Consider the following 22,081-nt stretch of genomic DNA (forward strand, 5'->3'; position numbering starts at 1 on the left):
CTCTCTGTGTGTAAGTGTACATGTAGTCCATCAATCAATGACTAGGGCTACTCGTTTGTCTATTGTACATATTGTGATTTAAGAAGTCAATTGAGTGGTCCTACTCAGTGATTGACAATTCTTTCTACCTACACAATTACACAGCTGTCAATCTATGAATAGGACCGCCCATGTGACTTCTTGACCCAGAATGAGCAGAGATTTACGTGGGTAAATGTTAAGTTATCCTGGAAATTTTCCTATAAAACTATATATCAATCTGCTCAGCTTCTCCAACTCGATAACAAGATGCATTCAAGTTAGATTGCATTTTCAGTGTGACGGGTTCCCTTTAACCCAAGGAGTATGTGAGTTTTATATGTGTGGAGTTGTAGCGGAGAACTTATTATTGAACTTACAAACACTATATAACCTCTCAAAGTAACAGTTAAGGAGCTTGAAAACAGTTGGACATGGGCCACTCCTTTGGGTAGGTGGGATGAGTGGCCAGAGGGGGCCACTAGTTGCCATTTCTACCCATTGGTTCACCTAGTGACAGTTTCCCTTTAAAAGTATCACTTCCATGAAGTCACTGTACAGTAATGTTTTGCAACATGCCTGGCTCGGGACTGCTCCGAAATATTTGCCTAGGGGCCTGCTCCTCCCATATCTTACTCATTCCTTCACTTGGCCAATGGTAAGACATAGCGATTAGCAGTCAAGGAAACACATTCCCAGCTTAGCTCTGAGAAGAAGAAGGTAAGGAGGATATTTGTACTTTTTTATATTGCATAATATGGTTTTCCTTATTGCTTTTATATAATGCTGTTGTTTATTCCATGCCAAGCTCTTATAGCTGATTGTTTCTGATATGCATGTGTGCTGTATACCATCCTGTAGGATATGCACTTGTCTTCTAGCTTTCAAAGTGTGAAGTGTCATACTGAAAAGCTGCAAACTGTTTCCCTGGGAGTAGGTTGTATGCACAATGGAGAAGGCTTATCAATGCAATCGCACCAGTTTTCTTTTGCATTAATGCTGGTATAGGGTCAGAAAGAAAGGGTGTAGCTTTAATATCACCTACAAAACTAGCAGTGAGCTAGAACAGGTAAAGCCCTATCATGAGATGGGAAAAACCTGCCGAAGCTTAGTACTGGCATCAATCATGGTAATCAACAGCAAAAACGTAATGTGTTCCACTGTGTTACAAGTTACATAAAATGCATAAACTGTAATACAATATATATACAATACTCTAGATCACAATACAGTGAGGCGCCCCCTAGCTGCTGGGTAGGCAGTTTCACAAAAGTGACTATAAGCTGCACAGTCCTTTCCCTGATTGCAACAATGTCTGGTTTAGGAACATTACTGACTCATTTTGTAGTTATTTTAAAGGGGTACTCTGGTACTCTCAGTTTTTTAAGAAAGTTATATAGATTTGTGATTTACTTCTATTTAAAAGTCTCAAGTCTTTCCATACTTATCAGCTGCTGTATGTCCTGCAAGAAATGTTATTTTCTTTTCAGTCAGACATAGTGCTCTTTGCTGCCACCTCTGTCTGAGACAGGAACTGTCCAGAGCAGCAGCAAATTCCCATAGAAAACCTCTACTGCTCTGGACAGTTCCTTTCTCTGCCAGATATGTCAACAGAGAGCACTGAGTCAGACTGAAAAGAAAACAACATTTCCTGCAGGGCATACAGCAGCTGATAAATATGGAAAGACTTGAGATTTTTAAATAGAAGTAAATTACAAATATATATAACTTTCTGAAACCAGCTGATTTGAAAGAAAAAGATTTTCGCTGGAGCACCCCTTTAATTTTCTCAGCAATTTGTGTTACAGTAGTTCTGTGGAATGAGACCAGAGAGGCTAGACTCGTTTAGCATACACATTAATAAGCCTTGGGCACCCATGACCCTATGACTGGCCCACTGATTGTCCTTCTTTGGAGCACTATCATTAGTTACTACCCACTGCATACTGTGAACACCTTGCAAAACCTGATGTCTTGAAGATACTCTAACGCACTCATCTAGCACTATCTTGGTCTTTGCCAAAATACTTCCTACACCTGCTCACTTGTGGCGGGTGTTACAGAATAACCATATTCCAAGCATATGATCACTTCCAGGACTGCCGCTGAGTATACCTTATAATGGCATTGGCTGGATGTTTAGGGTAGTTGTCCTGATGCTGATTAGAAGTTTTAAGCCAGTTAGATGCTTCCCTTATGGAGGCCTCATACTTTTTTTTTCCACACACCCAATTTAAACATTGGCACAGTCCTGTACTTTCATGGTTTTCAAGATCTCTGCTTGCTGTCATTCAGAAGGAACTTTAATTGTTTACTTTCATGTTGCTATATATCGCAGTATGTAAATGGAATAAGCCCAGTGTATATAATAGGAATTAATAAGTGCTGGTATCAGGTCTAAATCTGCATAAACCTATGAACTGTCAGCCATGGGAGGAAAACAAAGCCATGGCATTACCATGCCTCTAGGTAATGTATCATCATATCCTATGCATTAAAGGGGTAGTTCACCAAAATGTTTTCCTTTCAAAAGAACTGGCACCAGAAAGTGCCGGAGATTTGTCATTTACCTCTATTAAATATTCTCAAGTCTTCCGGTACTTACCAGCTGCTGTATGTCCTGCAGGAAGTGGTGTATTCTTTCCAGTCTGACACAGTGCTCTCTGCTGCCACCTCTGTCCATGTCAGGAATTGTCCGGAGCACTAGCAAATCCCTGTAGAAAACCTCTCCTGCTCGCCAGACTGGAAAGAATAGAGCACTTTCTACAGGACATACAGCAGCTGATAAGTACCAGAATACTTAAGAATTTTTTATAGAAGTAAATTACAAAACTCTGGCACTTTCTGGCCACAGTTCATTAGAAAGAAAACTTTTGGGGTGAACTATTGACTTTTCTTCAACTCTTCTCTCCTGTGTCCAACTGGAGACCAAAGAACTGGACAAGAAGGTCCTGTCAGTGGTAAAACTTTCCTATTGGTTCACAGGAATCAGTGAGGATCTACATAAACAGGTTTATTCCAAGAAGCCCAAAATAACAGAGAACCAATAACTATCCTGTGTAACAGGTCTTCCCTTCTAAAGATTAAGTGTCAGAATAGAGAATGTGACTAAATAACCTAAAGCAGAATAAATAACAATAGTATTGTGGCAGAGCCGCTCATCAAACCTGTCTGGCCACATTACTCCAAAAGTACAAAGTTCTGCTCTATACAACAGATGGAATAAACTGTAACTGTATGTACAGTAGAGCTAGCATTGTGACTATAATATACAGGGTGAGTAACAAATCTCAGGGCACCATATTTTTTTTCCAGAAATAAAAGGGGAAATGACATATCTGAATATCCCAGCAAATAATAGGTGAGGGGCCTATCTTTTAGGCTATGTCTGGAACACAGCCATCATCTCAAAGGCAGCCATATTGGCTCCGGAGCAAGTTTTTCCAATGGACATATAACATCAATATCTTTTGTGGTTCAAAAGTTATGAACACAGATGCAACAGCAACCAGGACTATTCCCTGTGATGCACAGCTATTTACCATGTTCAGTGTGTTGTCCATGGTGCTGAACACAGAGATGAGCATGACACAAAGCAACTTTCAGGGGGGGATTTATGAAGACCGGCGTACAAGTACGGTGGTCTTATATAAGTCCCCACCCCTATTTTTCCTCGGCACACGCCCCCAAGCTCCCCCAGCCTGCCCATCAGGCGAGCGGGGCAAACAGCAGGTGTACGCCAGGGAGAGAGGGTGAATCTGCACCTTCTCCCTGGTGTACGCCTCGGGCGGACTATTCATAAATATCACCCTCAGTGTTGATAACTTTTGAACCACTACTCTCGAGTAGAAATGAACGGACACAACACTTTGCTTCTGGTCATTCATTTTAGCCATCAGTTGGGCCTCAGCACCTTGACCTTCACCAATATGAACTTCTGTAATGTCACTATGACATGAGAATTTTTTTTACATTTTTTTAAATAAGGATTGGCACTTTTTAAGTCCATAAGGCATTGATGAAAAGTTTTGCACTGTGTGAGCTTTCATAGAAGGCAGTCAGTTCATTGTTAGGTTTCTTTCTTAGGCTTGGTACAACCATAAATCTGAAAACAAAATGATTCAGCATGGTCATATATGTTCCAACAAGATGGAAAATAAATAAATAAATAAATAAATAATAATAATAATAATAATAATATTAATAAAAATAGCCTAGCCCAAATGAGTATCTTTGTTTTAGGCATCTGCTGTTGCCACCTGCTGGTGTAGTAGATTACTGCAATTTGCTCACCTGCTGTATTAATAACATAAAGGCTCTGCATTTAAAGCATTTACCGTATATATATGGTGCAATAGCTGAAAAGATCAGCCCTTCCCTTTGCTGCTCTTCTGTTGCTAGTTATCACTGTGGTCTTCATTCTGCACTGACCTGTGTTTTCTTGTTTGTAGCTATATCTGGCTATTATCTGTCTCTGGCTTCACATTAGCTGCTGTCTTTAATGGGTTACTGGGGGCCTATGTGATGCAGAACTTTGTATGGTCCAGTCACACTTGAGGTATCCTCTTGAGGTATCCCACCTAGACTGGTTTGATTGACAACCTGAGTTCAGAGAGAAGCCTTGGCAATTGTGATAAACGCTGTCCTGCTTTAGCTCTTGTGGTCCTGCTTTGGCAACTCACCCTGGCTATATCCTGACACTAAACTTGGTGGTGGAGCTAGCAGACTACACAGGTCACCTCCAACCCACCCTCCTGAAAAACCCTAAACTAAAGTCATCTGTACGAAAGATAAAGGATGGCCATTCCGAATCTGTAATTTTCTACTCCTCCTTTGTATTTTACTGTTGTAAACCTACAAACTGGGCATATTGATGCATAGAGAGGACTAGTTATACTCCTTCATTTGTGGGCTTAAAGCAAAGGAATGCAGGAACATTGAAAGAAAAAAAAATTGCAGCTATAGAATCAGTGTTGTATACTCTACTGATAACTTTCGTTTAGTGGATGTTTTGGAGGGGACAGTCCCTTTAACTGAAGACTTATTGGATTCTTTTAGGATTTGGTAAAATTTGTCATAACAGCCTCCAAAGTTCTGATATCTCCACCCCACCTGGGTCGTGGTCCCCTTGTTTGCATTCAGAGCATGTGGCAGTGGCACTTAAGCATTTTAGGGATATAGTTTAGAATAGTAGAATACACACAGTCTTGGAGTTCAGAATTTTTGTATAATTTTATATTCCCATTCTGAACACTTTTTATGTCACCTGAAGTAACCCGTAGCCCCCACCTGCGGGTGTAGCAGAGAATGGAATGTACGCATGAATATTTACTCCTAGCAGATTGATTTACAGCATAATTGAACTATTGCAAAATAATGAAATATGTTTTTGCGCTCTTCATTTTCTGACACACTTCTAATTTCTTCATTATAAAGTACAAAATGTTGTTTCTTTGGTTTGTGATGATACCAACATTGTACCTTCCACTGTAGCTTGAGAAAGCTGTGCAGAATTTGATAGAAAAAAATGCTGAGGAACAGCTGTTATTCTAACATTGTCCACTAGGTGGAAGCAGAGCACAAAAAGAAAAAAAAAATCCCATTTCAAAATCATTATTAATAGTGTTAAATCTCTGTGATACAGTGAAACTTCTAGGAGCCAACCACTGATATTTGTGCCAAAAAAGTGCTTTTTAATGAAAGAATTCAGGATGCCGATTAAAGTGTCTAATGAAATAATCAAGGCTGTATAGCACATAAGTACATGCAATTGACACAAGAAATCATCTCTTCACTCTTGTGTAGAATTACTGGTCCAGTAGGCCCTATCACTCATGGTCTCCAGCAATGCTCTCCATGTTATTCATAGTCCCCAGCAAGGCTATTTATCTTATTCCCGGTCTACAGCCTGGTCAACCATGTCGATATTATTCCCTGGCATGGCTCGCCATCTCATTTCTAGTTCTCAAGATGGCTCATCATCTTATTTCTTGTCCTCAACATGGCTTTCTGGTTTATTCCTGATTGCCAGTATGGTTCCCCATCTCAGTTCTAGTCCCATATATGGCTCCTGTTTCCTGACCCCTGTCATGGTTCTCCATCTCATTCATGTTCCCCAGTATAGATTCCCATTTTATTCCTGTTCCCCATTATGGTTACTCTACTTCTTACAATTTTTTTTTTTTTTAGCATGGCTCCTTGCTTATTATTGGTCCCCATTTCTGACCCTGAATATGGCCCTACTTCTCATTCCTGGCTGCTAGCAAGTCACTCCTCTCACTCCTGGCCCCCGACTTGGCTTCCCCCTTATTTTCAGTCCCCAGCATAGTTCCCTTTGCCTGTTCAGTATGATGTGAGTTGCATACTCCCTTTTCCATCAAATCTCCTGCCTCCTATCCAATGATCCAGGAAATGCTTCCTCCCCCTCCTATTCTCTATGCTCCAGTGATGACTCATGATGCTGGTAGAATCTGTCCTTTGTATGTCTCCTCCTTTTCATGCTCCAGTTTGGTGATGGGATGAAGTGCAGATCTGCCTCCAGAGGATTCGCAGCACATATAGTCTTATCAATGGGGTCAGATAAGGGGGTGTCCTGCTTATAGAGGGCAGCTTCCATAGACTACATTCAGTCTAGATTGGGGGGGGGGGGGTCCTTTTAATGGGGTGGCCTTCTTGGGAGGTTTGTCTTAATTTTTTTTAGCGGGGGGCCAACCGCCAGTAATGGGGGGACTGTAGCCCCTTTGGTTTTCCTCTAAAATGGGACTGCTCAGAGCAGGATGCTGTATCCTATATTGCATCACAGCCCCATTGAAGTAAATAGAGGTCCAAGTTGTTGGCCACCCATTGGTGACAAATCCTAAAAGCAATGTCTATTATTGGAATACTCACTGCACATTTAACTAATCATAGAAAGTGTGACTTTTAGGGTGCATTCACTTATGTCAGCATGTATATGCAGGAATCTCTGCAAAAAATGAGGGACCCTCTGTCAGATTTTTCACTGGGGCCCATGGGCTTCAAGTTACACCTCTGGTGAGAAGTATATCAGTGAGGCTAACTACTGGGACTACTACTGATCACAATGGGGGTCTCTTTCTCCCCTGTCATGAGAGCAGCAGACAAGTGTGCATGCAGCTGCTTTATTCACTTGGAGGTAATAGACCTTCTTTAGTGTCATGGTCCCAATAACCAGAACCCCCCCAAATACACACAAACACTGATCAGACAATTATCACTATCCTGTGGATCAGTGGTGTGAACTATAGTATGGGGACTCCTTTTAAACATATCTATCCACTGTGCTGATTCAGCAGTACTACTACCTGTAAGCATTGCCCTAGAGCCCTATATATATAGTGAGACTGTGACTATGTTGTTATATACAGCATATCTCATAACCAGGTGTGTAGCTCTCTCTCTCTACACCTATGTTAGTTTAGCATTATGTACATAACCCCCATAGTAGTGACCTTTGACAAGGCTGTGTATACAGGGAGGCCAGCAGAGTGACAGCACAGGACTCTCTGCAGCAGCAGTGCCAGTCCCACTGAGGAATGTTTCCTCCCAGGAATGCTGCCCCATCTGTCTGACAGGTCTGCTCTCACTCACTGCCTGCAGCCCACAACACTCTCACACCCCTTAGGAGACACAGAATGACACTCTCCTCTGTCCCCCTCTAGGACAGGTTTACATGCACCGTTTATGCTGCGGTTTGGTTGAGATTTCCCCTACTGATGCAGAATAGTGCATGCTAAGGCAGTGTACATATACAGGCAGAGTGATCCTGGGCAGGCAGCCCCCTTGGCAGCAGCGAGACAAGGAGGGGCCTCGGACGGAGTGGATAGGAAAAGCTGCTTCATGCACTAGGAAGTCCCTGACATCTCACTTTTTCTGTGTTTTGCTGCAGTTCTCTGTGCAAGAAAGGCGAGGAGTAGACGGAGCCGTGCAGACATGCCACACAAGGGAAAGAAGCCCACTGGAGGTGCCAAGGGGGTAAGTACAGCCCTGCTGGGGGCACTGCAGGTGAAGCTGGCCTACTGGGCTGTGCCAGGGGGCAAGTACATGCTTACAGAGTGAGTCAGAGAGTGGAGGCGGTGGGCAGCCCCAGAACTATAGTTACTACATGTAGCTGGGCACCAGCTGGCACCACTGATGCCCACATACATACGGTATATATACCTGTCCCTCTCCTAGGTGCACCCTGCCTCCTGGCAGGCAGCCTAACACATGTGAGAGAGGGAGGGTGAGGAGGAGATGCTTGCAGGGTGTGGTGGTGTCTGCATTCCCTTACTAGAGTTAACCCCAAAACACAACCCACTCTGTGTCATGAAGCAGAGGGCCGGGCTCTGCCCACATCACTCCCCTCTACCAGAGGTGCCTGCACACAACTAACACAACTTCATCTCAGGAGCAGCTAGGAACTCTAACTATGGCATTTGCAAGCTGGTGGTATGCTACGGTATGTACGTGTGTGTGTGTGTGTGTGTGTGTGTGTGCTTGGCAGCAGGTAGGCTCTGTGCAGGGCACCACTGGGTGTCCCCTTCTGCTTCCATTGTTGTAGGGAGTTCCCTGAATTCCTTTCTTGTCCCAGGGGGCCTGTCTGTCCTATCAGAGGTTAAAAACTTCCCAGGCAACAATTTCTATGTGATACACTGTACGCAGCTGTAATCCCTATATCAACATCTTTCTAGTGACTGGCACCCTGCTTGGCGGAGGCAGCTGGCAGCTTTGTGTTTTGGGCAGGGCTTTACTCTCTTTATAGCTATATGGGGACTTTGAAGATCACAATGTATCACATCTAATGATTGTCTATGTAGTTGTGACCATGACACTACAGTTGCACAAAACAGTCACCTGCCACTTTGCCAGCAATGACTTTGGTGTGTGCGATGGTAACCTTTTGTAACGTTTCTGTAATTTTGCTACATTTATACAGCCAGATCCCAGTTGTAAATAGGTGGCAGAAATGTTTGGGTGACACAACTAATATGCAATTTCTTTGTCTGTGAGACATGACACCAAGTAACCCTGACTGAAAGGGGTTCTCCAGTTTACTGTTTTTGGGAGTGGAGATTGGCACTGATACTTTGACCTGGCATTTAGGAAGTAGTTGGTTCTTCTAAATGGTATGTCAGAATTCTGAAGGAAATTTTAGGATGCTGCCAGTGTCGGACTGGGGTACCTGGGGCCCACCAGAGGAAATTATCCTGGGGTCCACCAATAAAAAACTGTGAGAAATGACATGTCAGTCAGTTTTACTGCAGGTTCTGCGCTGGGGGCCCATCGGAATATCCTCTGGCCCGTCCGTCACTGGATGCTGCTCTCTTCTAGGATGTCTTTGTAATTTAGGGGTACATGAGCGGACCCCATAAACCAATAGAATGAATGAGGTCTGTACACTTTTATGATGCATCGACCCTTATGCTTGTAGTTTAGAGGTCTCTGATCTAATCTTGGTGAGGCAGAACATGGGCATGAATAGGACTATAATATCACACCTATAATATAACATTGCATAGTACCCTCGCAATGTATCTGTGACTTGTCAGAAGCTTCTTAAAACTGCATGATCACTTTTATACTAAACTGTCTTTTTTTTTTTTTTTTTTTTTTACTTAACAGTTAAGTGCAGCTATTATTCTCTGTTATCAGTCAGTTCATGATGGTAGAGGCTGGCTGTAGAATTCGTCAATGGAATTTTGTAGAAAAATGTCTACACCCATGATGGCGACTTATTGTCACATATCTGTAGTCTCATTCCCTTGTTATGTTGACATACCTATGTGAATGTATAGGTGACCATGCAGATAAGATCTACAGTATTAGTGTAACTGTGTACTTTAATGCTGCGGCGGCGGTAAGGAAAAGGTAACTCCGCATACTACTCACATTCCTGCTTCCTTTATAATGTAACCTGTGGGTCACTTTCTTTTAATATTTTATGAAGGCAGCTCCTTGTTGGACTTCTTTCTTACTATGTCTTACAGTGTCTGTCAGAGGGATTCCGCATTAGATACATAAGCTCCAGTACTATCGGTGGGAAAATGCACAGGATACAAATAAATAAAAAGATGCACATAAAAAAAAAAATATATATGTATATATATATATATATATATATATATATATATATATATACATACATACACCACACACACATAATATAATAAGTACACATAAAAATACACATCAAGGGGGAGATTTATCAAACATGGTGTAAAGTAGAATTGTCTTAGTTGCCCCTAGCAACCAATCAGATTCCACCTTTCATTTTCCAAAGAATCTGTGAGGAATGAAAAGTGGAATCTAAATGGTTGCTAGGGGCAACTGAGCCAGTTTCACTTTACAAAAGCAGTTTCATAAAAATACACATCAAATAAATTGGTGACTTTCAGAGCAGCTCCTCAATCTAGCTCAAACCCCCCTCCATTATGTCCATATACCCCTCTGTATAGAGCCTAGCATAGCATGAGTTGTCTTTGTGATAACTCCTTTAAATTTGTTGTCAATAATAGGTCTAGTACATGTAATTTATAGTATGTTGTTTATATTTCTTATAAAGAAAACCCACACGCCATCACTAAACCCCAATGACAGCGCTCACTTTAATGCATAGGAGTTACAGAACCGTACAGCTATGGGCAGGCAGAGGTTTCCATCTGACCACCTTGCAATGGAGGCTCCAGGGCCGATCATTTTTAGGATTAGCTGTCTCAGTTGTTATACTGGAGCATTGGCAGCATTTGCGCAGTGATCAATAATGATTTGTGGTCATTTTGTGGTAGTAGAACCCTAATTCAGTCAATGGATTATCACTGGATGTATAATAAAATAATAATAATAGATAAAATAATGTTTATCTAGACACCAATGAGGATACCAATAATTAAATAAGTGGCAAATTGTTTTTAATATTCTTTATAACTGTCCATTTAGACTGCTTACTGTGTATGGGATATAGTCCATATAAAACAATGTACTGTATATATCCTGTCAGTATAGGCAGAGAACATTATGTCAGTCTATTTGAAGTTATACGCAAAGTTAAGTACCACTTTACTTAATAGGGAATATTATATTTTACAGTATATGATGAGTAGTGCTCTAATATACACTTATTACCCAAAACACTCCCTTTGGGAACACGTTCATTCATGTACAATAGCAAGACTGCCAAAATCATGGCCTAAAGTTGATGGGTACCGATACATCTGTAACTGGACCAAAAACTTATCCTGGACTATGTACATCACTTATATGATGGGTGAGTGGGGATCAGTAGGGCCACGTACTTACCAGAGCAAGTGGCGGGGCCCAGAGAGATAAAGAGGCCTAGTGTTTTGATGTCCAGCCTGCTCACTGTAGTGCAGGGTGTGCGCAGAAGACAAAGAAAGACCAGGACCTGTGAGGTCCTGCAGAGAGAGAGGGATGAAGGACCTGATCACATGATCGGAAGGTCCTCAACCTAATTACAGTGTGAAGATTAGTTCTATGTGTGTGTTAGTCAGTAATGTGTGTCAGTCAGTAATGTGTGTGTGTGTGTGTGTGTGTGCGTGTCAGACAGTAATGTGTGTCAGTCAGTAATGTGTGTGTGTGTGTGTGTGTGTGCGTGTCAGACAGTAATGTGTCAGTCAGTTTGTGTGTGTGTCAGTCAGTAATGTGTGTCAGTCAGTAATGTTTGCCAGTCAGTAAGTTTGTGTGTCAGTCATTAATGTGTGTCAGTAAGTTTGTGTCAGACAGTAATGTGTGTCAGTTTGTGTGTGTGTCAGTCATTAATGTGTGTCTGTCAGTAATGTGTGCCAGTCAGTAAGTTTGTGTGTGTCAGTCAGTAATGTGTGTCAGTCTGTGTGTGTCACTTAGTATCAGTAATGTTTATGCCAGTAAATGTCAGTCAGTAATGTGTGTTTGTGTATGTTAGTGGTGTCTCAAGTGATTGTGCATAGTGTGGATGGATGGGTGGCCGCTGAGGCTCTTTCTCCCAAGGGCCCACAAAAACCTGGAGCCGGCCCTGGTGATAAGCCATCAGAAAGCTGACTGTAAAACCTCAGTACCCCCTATGGGAATCAGCAATACAGTGAGATTTCTTGATTCATGAATTTACAGCTCTGCAAGTGCCAACAATCCAGCCATGGAAGCTGGCACTTACTCATCTCTATTATCTGATAAGAAAATTACTAAATGAAATCTATGCAAATTATGGACACAAAGCTCAGATAGATTTAATGGGAAAATAAAATTATAAGGAACAGAATGGATGGATCATTCTTTATGTGAAGGAAGCTATATCTCACAGAATCAGGTCCTGAGTTTTCCCTTTGAAACTCCTTCCAGCTACAGGCAGGGCTATGGATGTATGAATTGGGCCTCAGGCTTAGACTCCACAGAAACTTTTTGTATTGCTTCTAATAGATTTTAACTATTGAGTTAAATACTGTATGGATTGCTTTGGACATATATATCTATCATGGCTATGTATATATAGACCCAATGATATTGTAGATACTGCCACTGTATCCACAACATTAGCATTAGGGGTGCTGTTGTTATACACAGCATGGCTCCAGATACAACAGCAAGGCGCCTGGTATATAATTGTAGCATCCAAGGTGAAATAAACCTATAACCTTGCTGCCGCACAAAAACAAGCTCCCATATGGCCATATGGCTACTGTTTGTCATCTAAAATAACAAAAAGTTATAGGTCCTGAAAAGTTTTAGCATTATCATAATTGTACCGGCCCATAGGAAGACCCAAAGAGAAAATCTTGGCTTAAAGGGCACCTGTTATTTAAACAAACTTCTGACATGTCATAGCAACATGCCAGAGGTAAGTATCGGTTGGGATCCAGGTGCTCTGCTTTTTTATCACCGTTTCACTGCTACTAACTGGATTATAATGGCGCTCTATGGAACTTCGGGTTTAGTAATTACCGGAAGTTCCATACTGCTCTATTATTATTCCAGTAAGTAGCAATGAGATGGAGATGCTGCATGTGTCTGCCCCTTCATTCTAACAATTGGCGGCAGTCTCAGCACTCAAACCTCGATCGATACAAACCATGTCGCTATGACATTGTCAGAAATTCGTTTAAATGACAGGAACCCTTTAAGAAGTTAAAATATACATGTATAATACAAGGCCTTACTGCAGGTCTAAGGACCAAAAGTGAAGGCATTTTAGATCCCTGTGATACTTTCAGTTCAGATTATTAAATCTGTGGTTGTCCAGGGACAGTGGCCCACATGTACTAAAACTGTCTAAGTGCAAACCTTGGATTGGACATTACTTGGCTGAATTTTCAGCCACATTCAGGTACATTTTTTTTGGTGCAATGTAGGCAACGCCACATTTTTACATAAACCACACCCTTTTTTTTATAACAGGCATTAAAGTGGGTAAAAGTAGTGGAGAAGTGTCTAAAATGCATAATAAATGTGGAGAAAAGTCCCGTACACCACTTTTTCAGCCAAATTTCTGGCAGAGACACATTAGTAAATCTGGGCCAATGTGTCAGTATTACCCTCATCCGAAGCTGAAACTGATGGCTGCAGTTTAGTGGCCACTGTATATTCTCTGACTTATTTGTAGATATGGAAATAAAACCATTGTATACATTAGGCAGAGTAGGCGTTGTGGAAATAAATCATTTTTAAGCCATTAAACATAATTATAATATTGCTAAACACGATAATCAGCCGCTCCATTTTATTAAACTTTAGCGTCTCATTTTCTGAATAATCTTTTAATTACCAGGTGTCTCAGTGTCATCATGTAGGTTACTTGTGTATATAGACGGAGATGATGGTATATTAAATGTTCATTAACCGCTCATTTATTATCCATCTTACTGGGTCTGGGTCAAGGGCCCTAAAAATCCTACTACAGCATAAAGTTAGGTATGATGTACATCAGGCATGTCCAAAGTCCGGCCGGAGGGCTATTTGCGGCCCGCGTTCCGAACTTTTACGGCCCCCCAGGTATCCAGCTTGCTATTATCTGCCTGTGTTATAAAGCATATAGCATGTAGCATGTAAAATGGTCTACCCTCGCACATGTTCACTTCATCAAATTTGGCACTCTTCGAAAAAAGTTTGGACATGCCTGATGTACATAAAGGAGAAAACCTATCCCATCCTAAAGGAATGACTCTATCGAATGCCGTTAATGTGCCATGAATGCTTGCTCAGAAACAATGGGCTGGGGCTGATCCTGAGAACCAGCCAGGCATGCGCAGCTATTTTTTTCTATACCTGCTCAGTGCTTGTCTAAACCTCATTCACATGACAGTAATACAGACCAGTAATATGGCACCAGTACAAATCTGGGAGTATATACCATACCTCTGTTTGCCCTCAGTTATATACCAAGGCATGTAGATGAGGGTTTTTTAGGACTATAATATGGGCCAATAGGAGACATGTACATGACCCTAAATCGATCCAGGTTTTTGGCCTCAAGAGACCATACTTAAAATATGTCATGCTTACAAGTCTCCGGTTCAGTTATAAGGCCAGATTTGCTACCACAGACTTTGTCAAATATATAGAGCCACATATATAAGTTACACAATGCCAGGGAGGGGTGACATGACACGATAAACTTAAGAGTAGACATGTATTTAGTTTTCTCCTACCCCTTCTCACTAAAGTTCTTTTCTATGCCATTCTTTGCTGTGTGAAAGGTTGAGGAACCTAGATCTTAAGGCCTCTGTCACAGCCAGTACCATGTACTTTACATTAGACAAGTTCTGGAGAAAGACAGATGATGGATGAGGCCTAACACAAAGCCCAGCCATATTCTGACACATATCAGGAATTCCGCTCTTTGAGAAGCTTGGCAAAGCAACGTCATCCTTGAATTCGGATTCAGCTGACAGTCCCTTTATGTCCAAGAACATCACATATTAAATCAGATTTGAATCTGACAATTGAACAGGTTGACCATAGCACCTACCAGTATTTATTATAGAAAGTAATAGGATACCTTCATTTATAATAAATGTACTGCTCCATCATAGTCATAGGAATGCCAGATCGGTTACATGGCAGGCACCAACGGCATCCATCAGACCCCAATGGACTTATAATGCGTTCTGTCACTTTAATGCTTGCTGCACTGCTATTTTTTTCCTGCTAATACTATGTGAATAAATCTGTGATGGAGGCCGGAACAGATCACAGATGACAGCACAATAAATGTTATTCATTTACCCGGCATACTACTTCTGACACTGTGTTTTAGGGATGTTTTCTGATTTATTAGAGAACATGGATAAAAGGCATTCAGAGGTGAGAGTATCATGAATGAATTTACAATAAATATATGCATTGGGTCACACAACACTTTTTACACCTGAGATATGTTGAGATGCCTTGTAGATAACAGCCACAAACTTACTCCAGCCCAGCCAACACTTAGAGACTTCAGTAAGCTGTTTAATGAAGACTCTAACCTGCTGATACATCCCTACAGTGCACAGGGTGCTGAGGATGAAGGTAAGTTTCTTGCCTTCATCCTCTGCGCCATTTCCATGCTATTGGGAGCTTGATCTTTATGCTAATTAGGTGTTTGGGTGCACTTGAGGCAGGACAACTGCCCCCAGGGCACTAATCCAGCCCCAGCTGCCCTGCCTCTTCTAATGAATATCAGCAAAGGGCCAGCCTTCCGTGGGCAGATCTGTGCACTGAAGGTGGTAGTCCCATGCCCAGTGCACCAAAACATCTCATTAGCGTAAAAATTACATAGCACAGAGATGGTGAAGAGGATAAAGGTAAGAAACTTACCTTCCTCCTCAGTGTCCTGTGCGCTATAGGGACATAGCAGATTAGATGCTTCTAACCTGCTTATAGGTTCCCTTTAATGTGGTTTTATTGATCTATTGAATCAGCTGTGACCACAGACTCTACTTTTCTGAGGCAGATTGGAAAACAAATCCAATGACCTAATTGGCTGCTTTGTGCAGTTTTCTGCTATGTTCCCATTCTTTACGTCTTACGGACTTCTCCCTAGTGAAGATGCACAACAGTGCCATTTGGTAGTAACATGAAGATTCCGAGACCGCCTTACCTGCACAGTGCTTGGGCCTTAGTGAACATTAGGATGTGAAGAGACCCATATGAAAGTAGTCAAAAGGGAATTTATTGAATAAAAAAATTAATGGGAACTCTATACATTAGATTAATCCTTGTGGCTACTGGGGGTGGTAGTTTTGCTCCGTTCCAGAACTTAGTTTTGAGTAGCTCAAAAGGAGAGTAGTAGTATTTTCTTGCATAGATAAAAAAATGGTCTCTAACCATTAGATTAAGTTGGGTAACTACTGGCAGTTTGTGAATTGCTGAAAAAACATCAACTTCCTTTCCAGTTGAACAAAATATCCTAAGATTATTGACATATTATTGACCCCCCCCCCCCCCCTCTGCTTTTCATGGGAATGGTTGTCCCTTGACCCATAAATGAATGGAGTGGTTGGGCATGGAGAATGAAGGTTTACTCATACGCCGATTTTTTTAAAAAAAATGTCTAACCCTGGTAACTCCTTTCATCGTCTTTTGTAAGTGGGAAGTTACAATTAGGGTAGGTTCACACGTGCCGTTGTGGAGCACCTCTGCACAGATCTCCCTGACCTGTGGGCAGCTGAGGGGGAGAGTGGGGCAACTCTAAATCTGATGTTGCCTTTATTGGGAGCTTCAGGGCTTAATCACCCTGAAAAGAAGTGGCCAGTCATTGGGAGCAGTTTTGGGCGATGAAATATGCTTTTATGTACTTGGAAAATTTGTGCATATCTGCATCTAAAACAACACAATTTGCCTGTGTGAATGTACCCTAAGGGTACTATTACACCAAGCAATTTTCCGGCGACTAACGATTAACGATAAACGATCTTAAACAACCGCTAAGGCAAACGACCCGTAATCGTTCGCCCAAGTACACAAAACAATGATCGTTATTTATGATCGTTCTTGCGTACGTTTCAGCTGTGAATTCTTATTTCACCGAACGATATGCGACCGATGTGCAAACGATGAGCGAATGATCAAACGATAAAAATAGGTCTGGATCCTATTAAACGATCAACGATTTCTCGTTGGTCGTTTAATCGTTGCCTGCTATTACACGAAATGATTATCGTTCAAACCCGAACGATTTAACGATTTTTCGAACGATAATCGTTCCGTGTAATACCACCCTAAATGTGGAATCCCTTTTATCTGTCTTTGAATTTGTTCAGCTGCCATTCTGTATCATTAATTATATAATTACATATACAATTTGGGGGTGTTTACATTTCTTTTAGGCCCCCCACCCCCAATTTTGCTGTAACTACTGGGGGAGAAGGGTGAGGTGTACAGTGACTACTGTGAAGTGAAAGAGGTTGCCGTGACTAATGAAGAAGTGAAGGACTACAAAAGGGGTCACCGTTGTAATTACTAGGGATTTATATCTGGTGACGTGGAAGGTGAGGCTCATGCATCACCACTTCTGACTCCACCCTACAGTGTGTCAATAATAGCTCCTAAAGGAATTTTTAATGGGTTCAATTATTCCCTTTGCAGGCTGATTATTGGTAGGAGTTATGCTGCGTTTACACATAACGATTATCGTGCGAATTTGCGCAATAAAGATCAAATTCGATTGATAATCGTACGTGGAAACGCAGCGAACGATCAAACGACGAGCGAGAAATCGTTCATTTTGATCTTTGAACATGTTCTCAAATCGTCGTTGATCTTTCGCCAAAAATTCGCAGATCGTTTCGTGTGAACAGCCGTTCGCCGATTTAACCAATGTGTGAGATAGGCTTAAGCAATCGCAAAACGATCGCAAAACGAATTTTCCGTACGATATATCGTACCGTCTAAACGCTGATTGTTATGAAAAAAGAAAATCGTTACTTCGACATCGTTAATCGTACGATCGGGCCAATTATCGTTTCGTGGGAACGCAGCATAAAGCCCAGTGATCAACCACCAAATGAGCAACTGCTAGTTCGTTGGTTAATCACTCATAATTATAATTATCAACAATTCAAAGGACTACAAATAATCCAGTTATCGTTCGTGTAGCCTTAAGGCCTTACCCAAAACGATCATCGCCTGTACATGGCTGATTACCACCCAATCCGGGGCGATAATGGTTTGGTGTAATAGGACATGTTAAAAGACCACGATTAGCTTACATGCACAACGTCGAAAGATTGTTGTTGAAAGATACCGATCATGTCAGTGACAGTCTGCTGCTCATTGCCCAGCATAACAGAAGCGACGGCAACTTCAATGGGTAGTTCAAACGGGTAATACGGCCTTCAGCCACACCATCATTGAGCCATTTAAGAGTCTCTTTAAATCACTGTCACAGCAAACGTTCATTTGTCGGCTGATCGTTTTATCAGGTGGTTCCTCAGCCACGCATCTTCCTGTGTAATAAGGCATAGGCCATGCGTCTCCAAACTGCGGCCCTCCAGTTGTGCAAAACAACAATTTCCATCATGCCCAGACAGCTAAAGCTTTGGATTTGGCTGTCCAAGCTTGATGGGAAACTAGTATTGCAACAGTTAGAGGGCTGCAGTTTGGAGACCCATGGCAAAGGCAATGGAAGTAAAGGTCCATATGAAGGATCTATCTTTCATGCATGCACAATAATTGAGCAATGTAAAGAGTCAGAGCTCAATAAAGAAGACGTGTGGGCACATCTAAATACTGTAGGCCCTTACTATGCAGGTCCCTGTCTAGTTATTCAGACCGTTAAATAATGTGATAGGGCAAAACATATAGTTTGATTGTGTAAGGCACAAAAAAATAATTTCGAAATGATCTTATTGAATTTTGTCTGACCCTCCAGTCTAGCCTAACCAGAGGAAAATAGTTTCCTGTGGTGTCAGTTGTGTGTTGAGAGTCATCAGTTGTGATGTCCCCAGGCCGGATATAGAAATAACGCACAGGTGAGGATGCAAGGCAGTTGCACAACTTTTCTATCGGTTTGTCGTTCTCATTGTCATTCTCAACTGGTATGTGTGAACACACCCCAATTTACTAACATAAGGAGTTAAGTGACTGTTCTGTTCTAAGCCCATAGGCCCAAGAGACCTATAGTGTTTAATTATTTCTCAACATATCCTGTGTTTCTGAGTTTACATGCATGGGTAGATCAAAACAAAATGAGCATGAACACAAGGATAAAATCTCACCGCCCACATCCTTATGTCTTTGTGCACTGTATTTTGCCCAGTGGAAGTTTTTATTTTTATTTTGGGCGGCATGTCATGTCTCTCATTATTACTTTCAACAGTTTTTACCATTTATGGGGTTTTCCACTAAGAGTTTATCCGGTCAGTCATAATATGCTGGTCAGATATAAGGCCTCATACTTGTCACTTTACAAGCAAGTCTTCAGTTTTCAAGAAACATACCTTACTTTGCAAAACATACCATTTCGATATCATTTTCTGGAAAAATCCTTTAAAAGGGAGAATATGTTTTCCATTAGACTATGCATTAAAATGGGTTGTCCAGGAAAAAGTAATACTTGTGCAGGCTGCTGGGGCTGCGGGGGACATGTCCGTGATACATTATATACTTGCCTGTCCTGTTCCCCTACCGCTACCGGATCCCCAGCCGTCCGCTCTGCACCGCTGCTTGTGTTTTCATAGCATACGATTATGTTCCGCTCCCCTCAGAAATGGCCGCTCAGCATAGCCTCTATACTGAGCAGTCATTTCCTATGGGGGCGCAATGTCATTGTATGTTCTGAAAACAGTGCAGAGCTGATGGCCAGAATCCGGTAGCGGTGGGGGAATGGGACAGGTAAGTATATATCACGGTCATGTCCCCCACAACCCCGGCAGCCTGGTCAAGTAATCATATTTCCTGAACACGTATCCTAAAAGTCTTGCAGTAGAAGAACAGCTCTCTATGGAGGAGTAATGTGAATTTCTTTATGATCTGACATTTTTACTTTTAATTTGTTTTGTTGTCACTTTTGGCTTTGAAATAAAAGCTTTGAGATCCATTGGGAGTAGTGCCATAGTAAGACTTACTCCTACATGAAAGAGGAGACATTGGTTAACTGTTTCTAGAGGAAAAGTATTATTACAAAGCGGTGAGTGTATATATAGATCTCATCCTGCCAGGACCCAAATTACATTACTGCTGCAGTATCACACCCTGTGACTTTCATGTATTTGCCATGAAGAAACTCTGGAATGGTCGGCATTTCTCAAACGCCAGGAATCCTGAGGAAAGATCGGAGACTAGATTCAAGGTGGACTTGAACCCAGTCTAAGGTCTCTGTCTATGTGGTTTCATCTTAACCATATATAAGTCTAGCATATAATTATATCCAAGTCTGGCTACATACTGTACTGTATACTACTAATATACACAGCAAGGCTACGGGGGAGGTGTGTTTTCTGTGCAACAGGACTTCCACAAAGATAGTAGTATGTGAGTGAAACAGCTCAGGGATATTACAGTAAAACAGTGTTTTGCTTTCAGGCGTAACCCTGGAATAGCAGATAACAGTGGAATTGTGTTTTATTTTAGCACGGTGGTAAGAAACCAGATGGGACATCCAAGCCTACAGATAAGAAAAGCAGTGAAACAGCAGAGGTAAGTATACATGTCAATGTTTTATAATACTATTTCTACTGTCTGTAGGCTTATTAAACTGAAGGAGGGTATTAGAGCAATGTATCAGGAAATTGCTAGTTCTGCATCGGAAATACTCTGGATAGCAATGGGGGCCTTCTGATACCGCACTGGGATTCCCTGCAGTTGCTTTGTAGGCCTGCCAGTAAACATCATTGTGCTAACCTGTATCTGCAGTCAGCTGACTCATTATTTGGTTATTTCTTGGGAAATGAGGCAAACTATAGACATTAGGCTTCAGCGTTTTTGCTCATGGTGTCTCTATCTATGTACTAAAAGTTTAAAGGTCACAAAAGTAAATCTACACCCAGATTATACAGTATTCAGGCTGAAAACAACATGAATACAGCACATAGATGTTGTATGGTATTTATAGCTTTTAATATAATAACTGTGTCTTTGCTTTTACAAGAAAACAATACATGTAGTAGGGTTAATAGAAATACACACGCTGTATTATGTAGTGCCACTTGATGGCTATTAAATAATGTTCTTGAGATGTTTTGTTAGAATGAAAGACTGTGTCCATTATCCATTAAGAATTTGTGTTGCCCTTGTTGGACTTTTTTTTTTTTTGTATGAGGAACATTGCTTAATAACAAAGAAATTAAGACATGTTCACACATGGCAAGAATATCGGCTGTTGTTTGACCTGGCTGGGTCAAACAATGGCGGATGCCTGAGATGTTTACTTGGCCGATACTGTATCAGCCGGATGAACATCACTTTATTTGAATTGGAATGCATGGCAATTAACCATAGACCACAATGTAAAGTACAGCCAGGAGCCGTATTTGCACTGTGAGCACAGGCTATCTTGTATGACCGCTGTTCACTATATAGCAACTGCATAAAATAGACCTGTACACAGAGGGGGGGATTTATGAAGACCGGCGTACAAGTACGCCAGTCTTATATTAAGCCCCGCCCCCTTTCTGTGGCAGGATTCACTAAGAGGCGTACGCCTCTTAATGAATCCGGTCGGGCTAGCGCCCGAATCTGTGCCCGGCGTACCAAATCTACACCTACTTCCAGCAGCTCCGCCAGTCCACCTATCGGGCGAGCTGGGCGTACGGGAGGCGTACGCCTGTGAAAAGGGGCGGATCTGCACCTTCTCCCTGCCGTACACATCTGGCGTAGTCTTCGTAAATCCCCCCCAGAGTGTATACACTACTGACTTTGTTCCATACACTATAATATAATTTCACATTATTAATAAAGAGTGGCCGTTGTTGCAATTTGCAATAACGGCCGTTGTTTATTGCAATAATACAGTGTGTGAACATGGCATTAAAAGGGATATTGTCTTCTCAACTAATATAAATATACTTGTAGGAATGTTTTTGCAAATTTGTCCGCTCCTCCTGATATGCTGTTCTTTTAGTCTCATTGTTGACAGCTTGTTGTCTAAGTAACTGAC

The 22,081-nt window shown here is 41.7% G+C and overlaps 1 protein-coding gene and 1 long non-coding RNA gene across 7 annotated transcripts in view; one reads left to right on the forward strand and one right to left on the reverse strand.

The window, feature by feature from the left end:
* CAST (calpastatin) overlaps nucleotides 1–22,081 on the forward strand; it is a 115,069-nt gene that overhangs the window by 16,169 nt on the left and 76,819 nt on the right. The window contains exons 1-3 of one of the 6 annotated variants that reach the window (XM_069962944.1): nucleotides 670–738; nucleotides 7,925–8,010; nucleotides 20,557–20,622. In XM_069962944.1, the coding sequence (XP_069819045.1) occupies nucleotides 7,969–8,010; nucleotides 20,557–20,622 (108 nt within the window). In that variant the 5' untranslated portion in view covers nucleotides 670–738; nucleotides 7,925–7,968. Of the gene's footprint in view, nucleotides 1–669; nucleotides 739–7,555; nucleotides 7,611–7,818; nucleotides 8,011–8,365; nucleotides 8,477–20,556; nucleotides 20,623–22,081 lie in introns of those variants that run through there. The other 5 variants (XM_069962945.1, XM_069962946.1, XM_069962947.1 and 2 more) reach the window with 5 other exon arrangements.
* Nucleotides 3,918–11,399, reverse strand: LOC138786164 (uncharacterized). Its single transcript, XR_011362190.1, has 3 exons — nucleotides 11,314–11,399; nucleotides 9,907–10,047; nucleotides 3,918–4,123 (listed from the first exon to the last, which is right to left on the reverse strand). It is a non-coding gene; the product is annotated as an uncharacterized lncRNA (long non-coding RNA).

The sequence above is a fragment of the Dendropsophus ebraccatus genome, chromosome 3, assembly GCF_027789765.1.
Source record: "Dendropsophus ebraccatus isolate aDenEbr1 chromosome 3, aDenEbr1.pat, whole genome shotgun sequence".
NCBI lineage: Eukaryota > Metazoa > Chordata > Amphibia > Anura > Hylidae > Dendropsophus > Dendropsophus ebraccatus.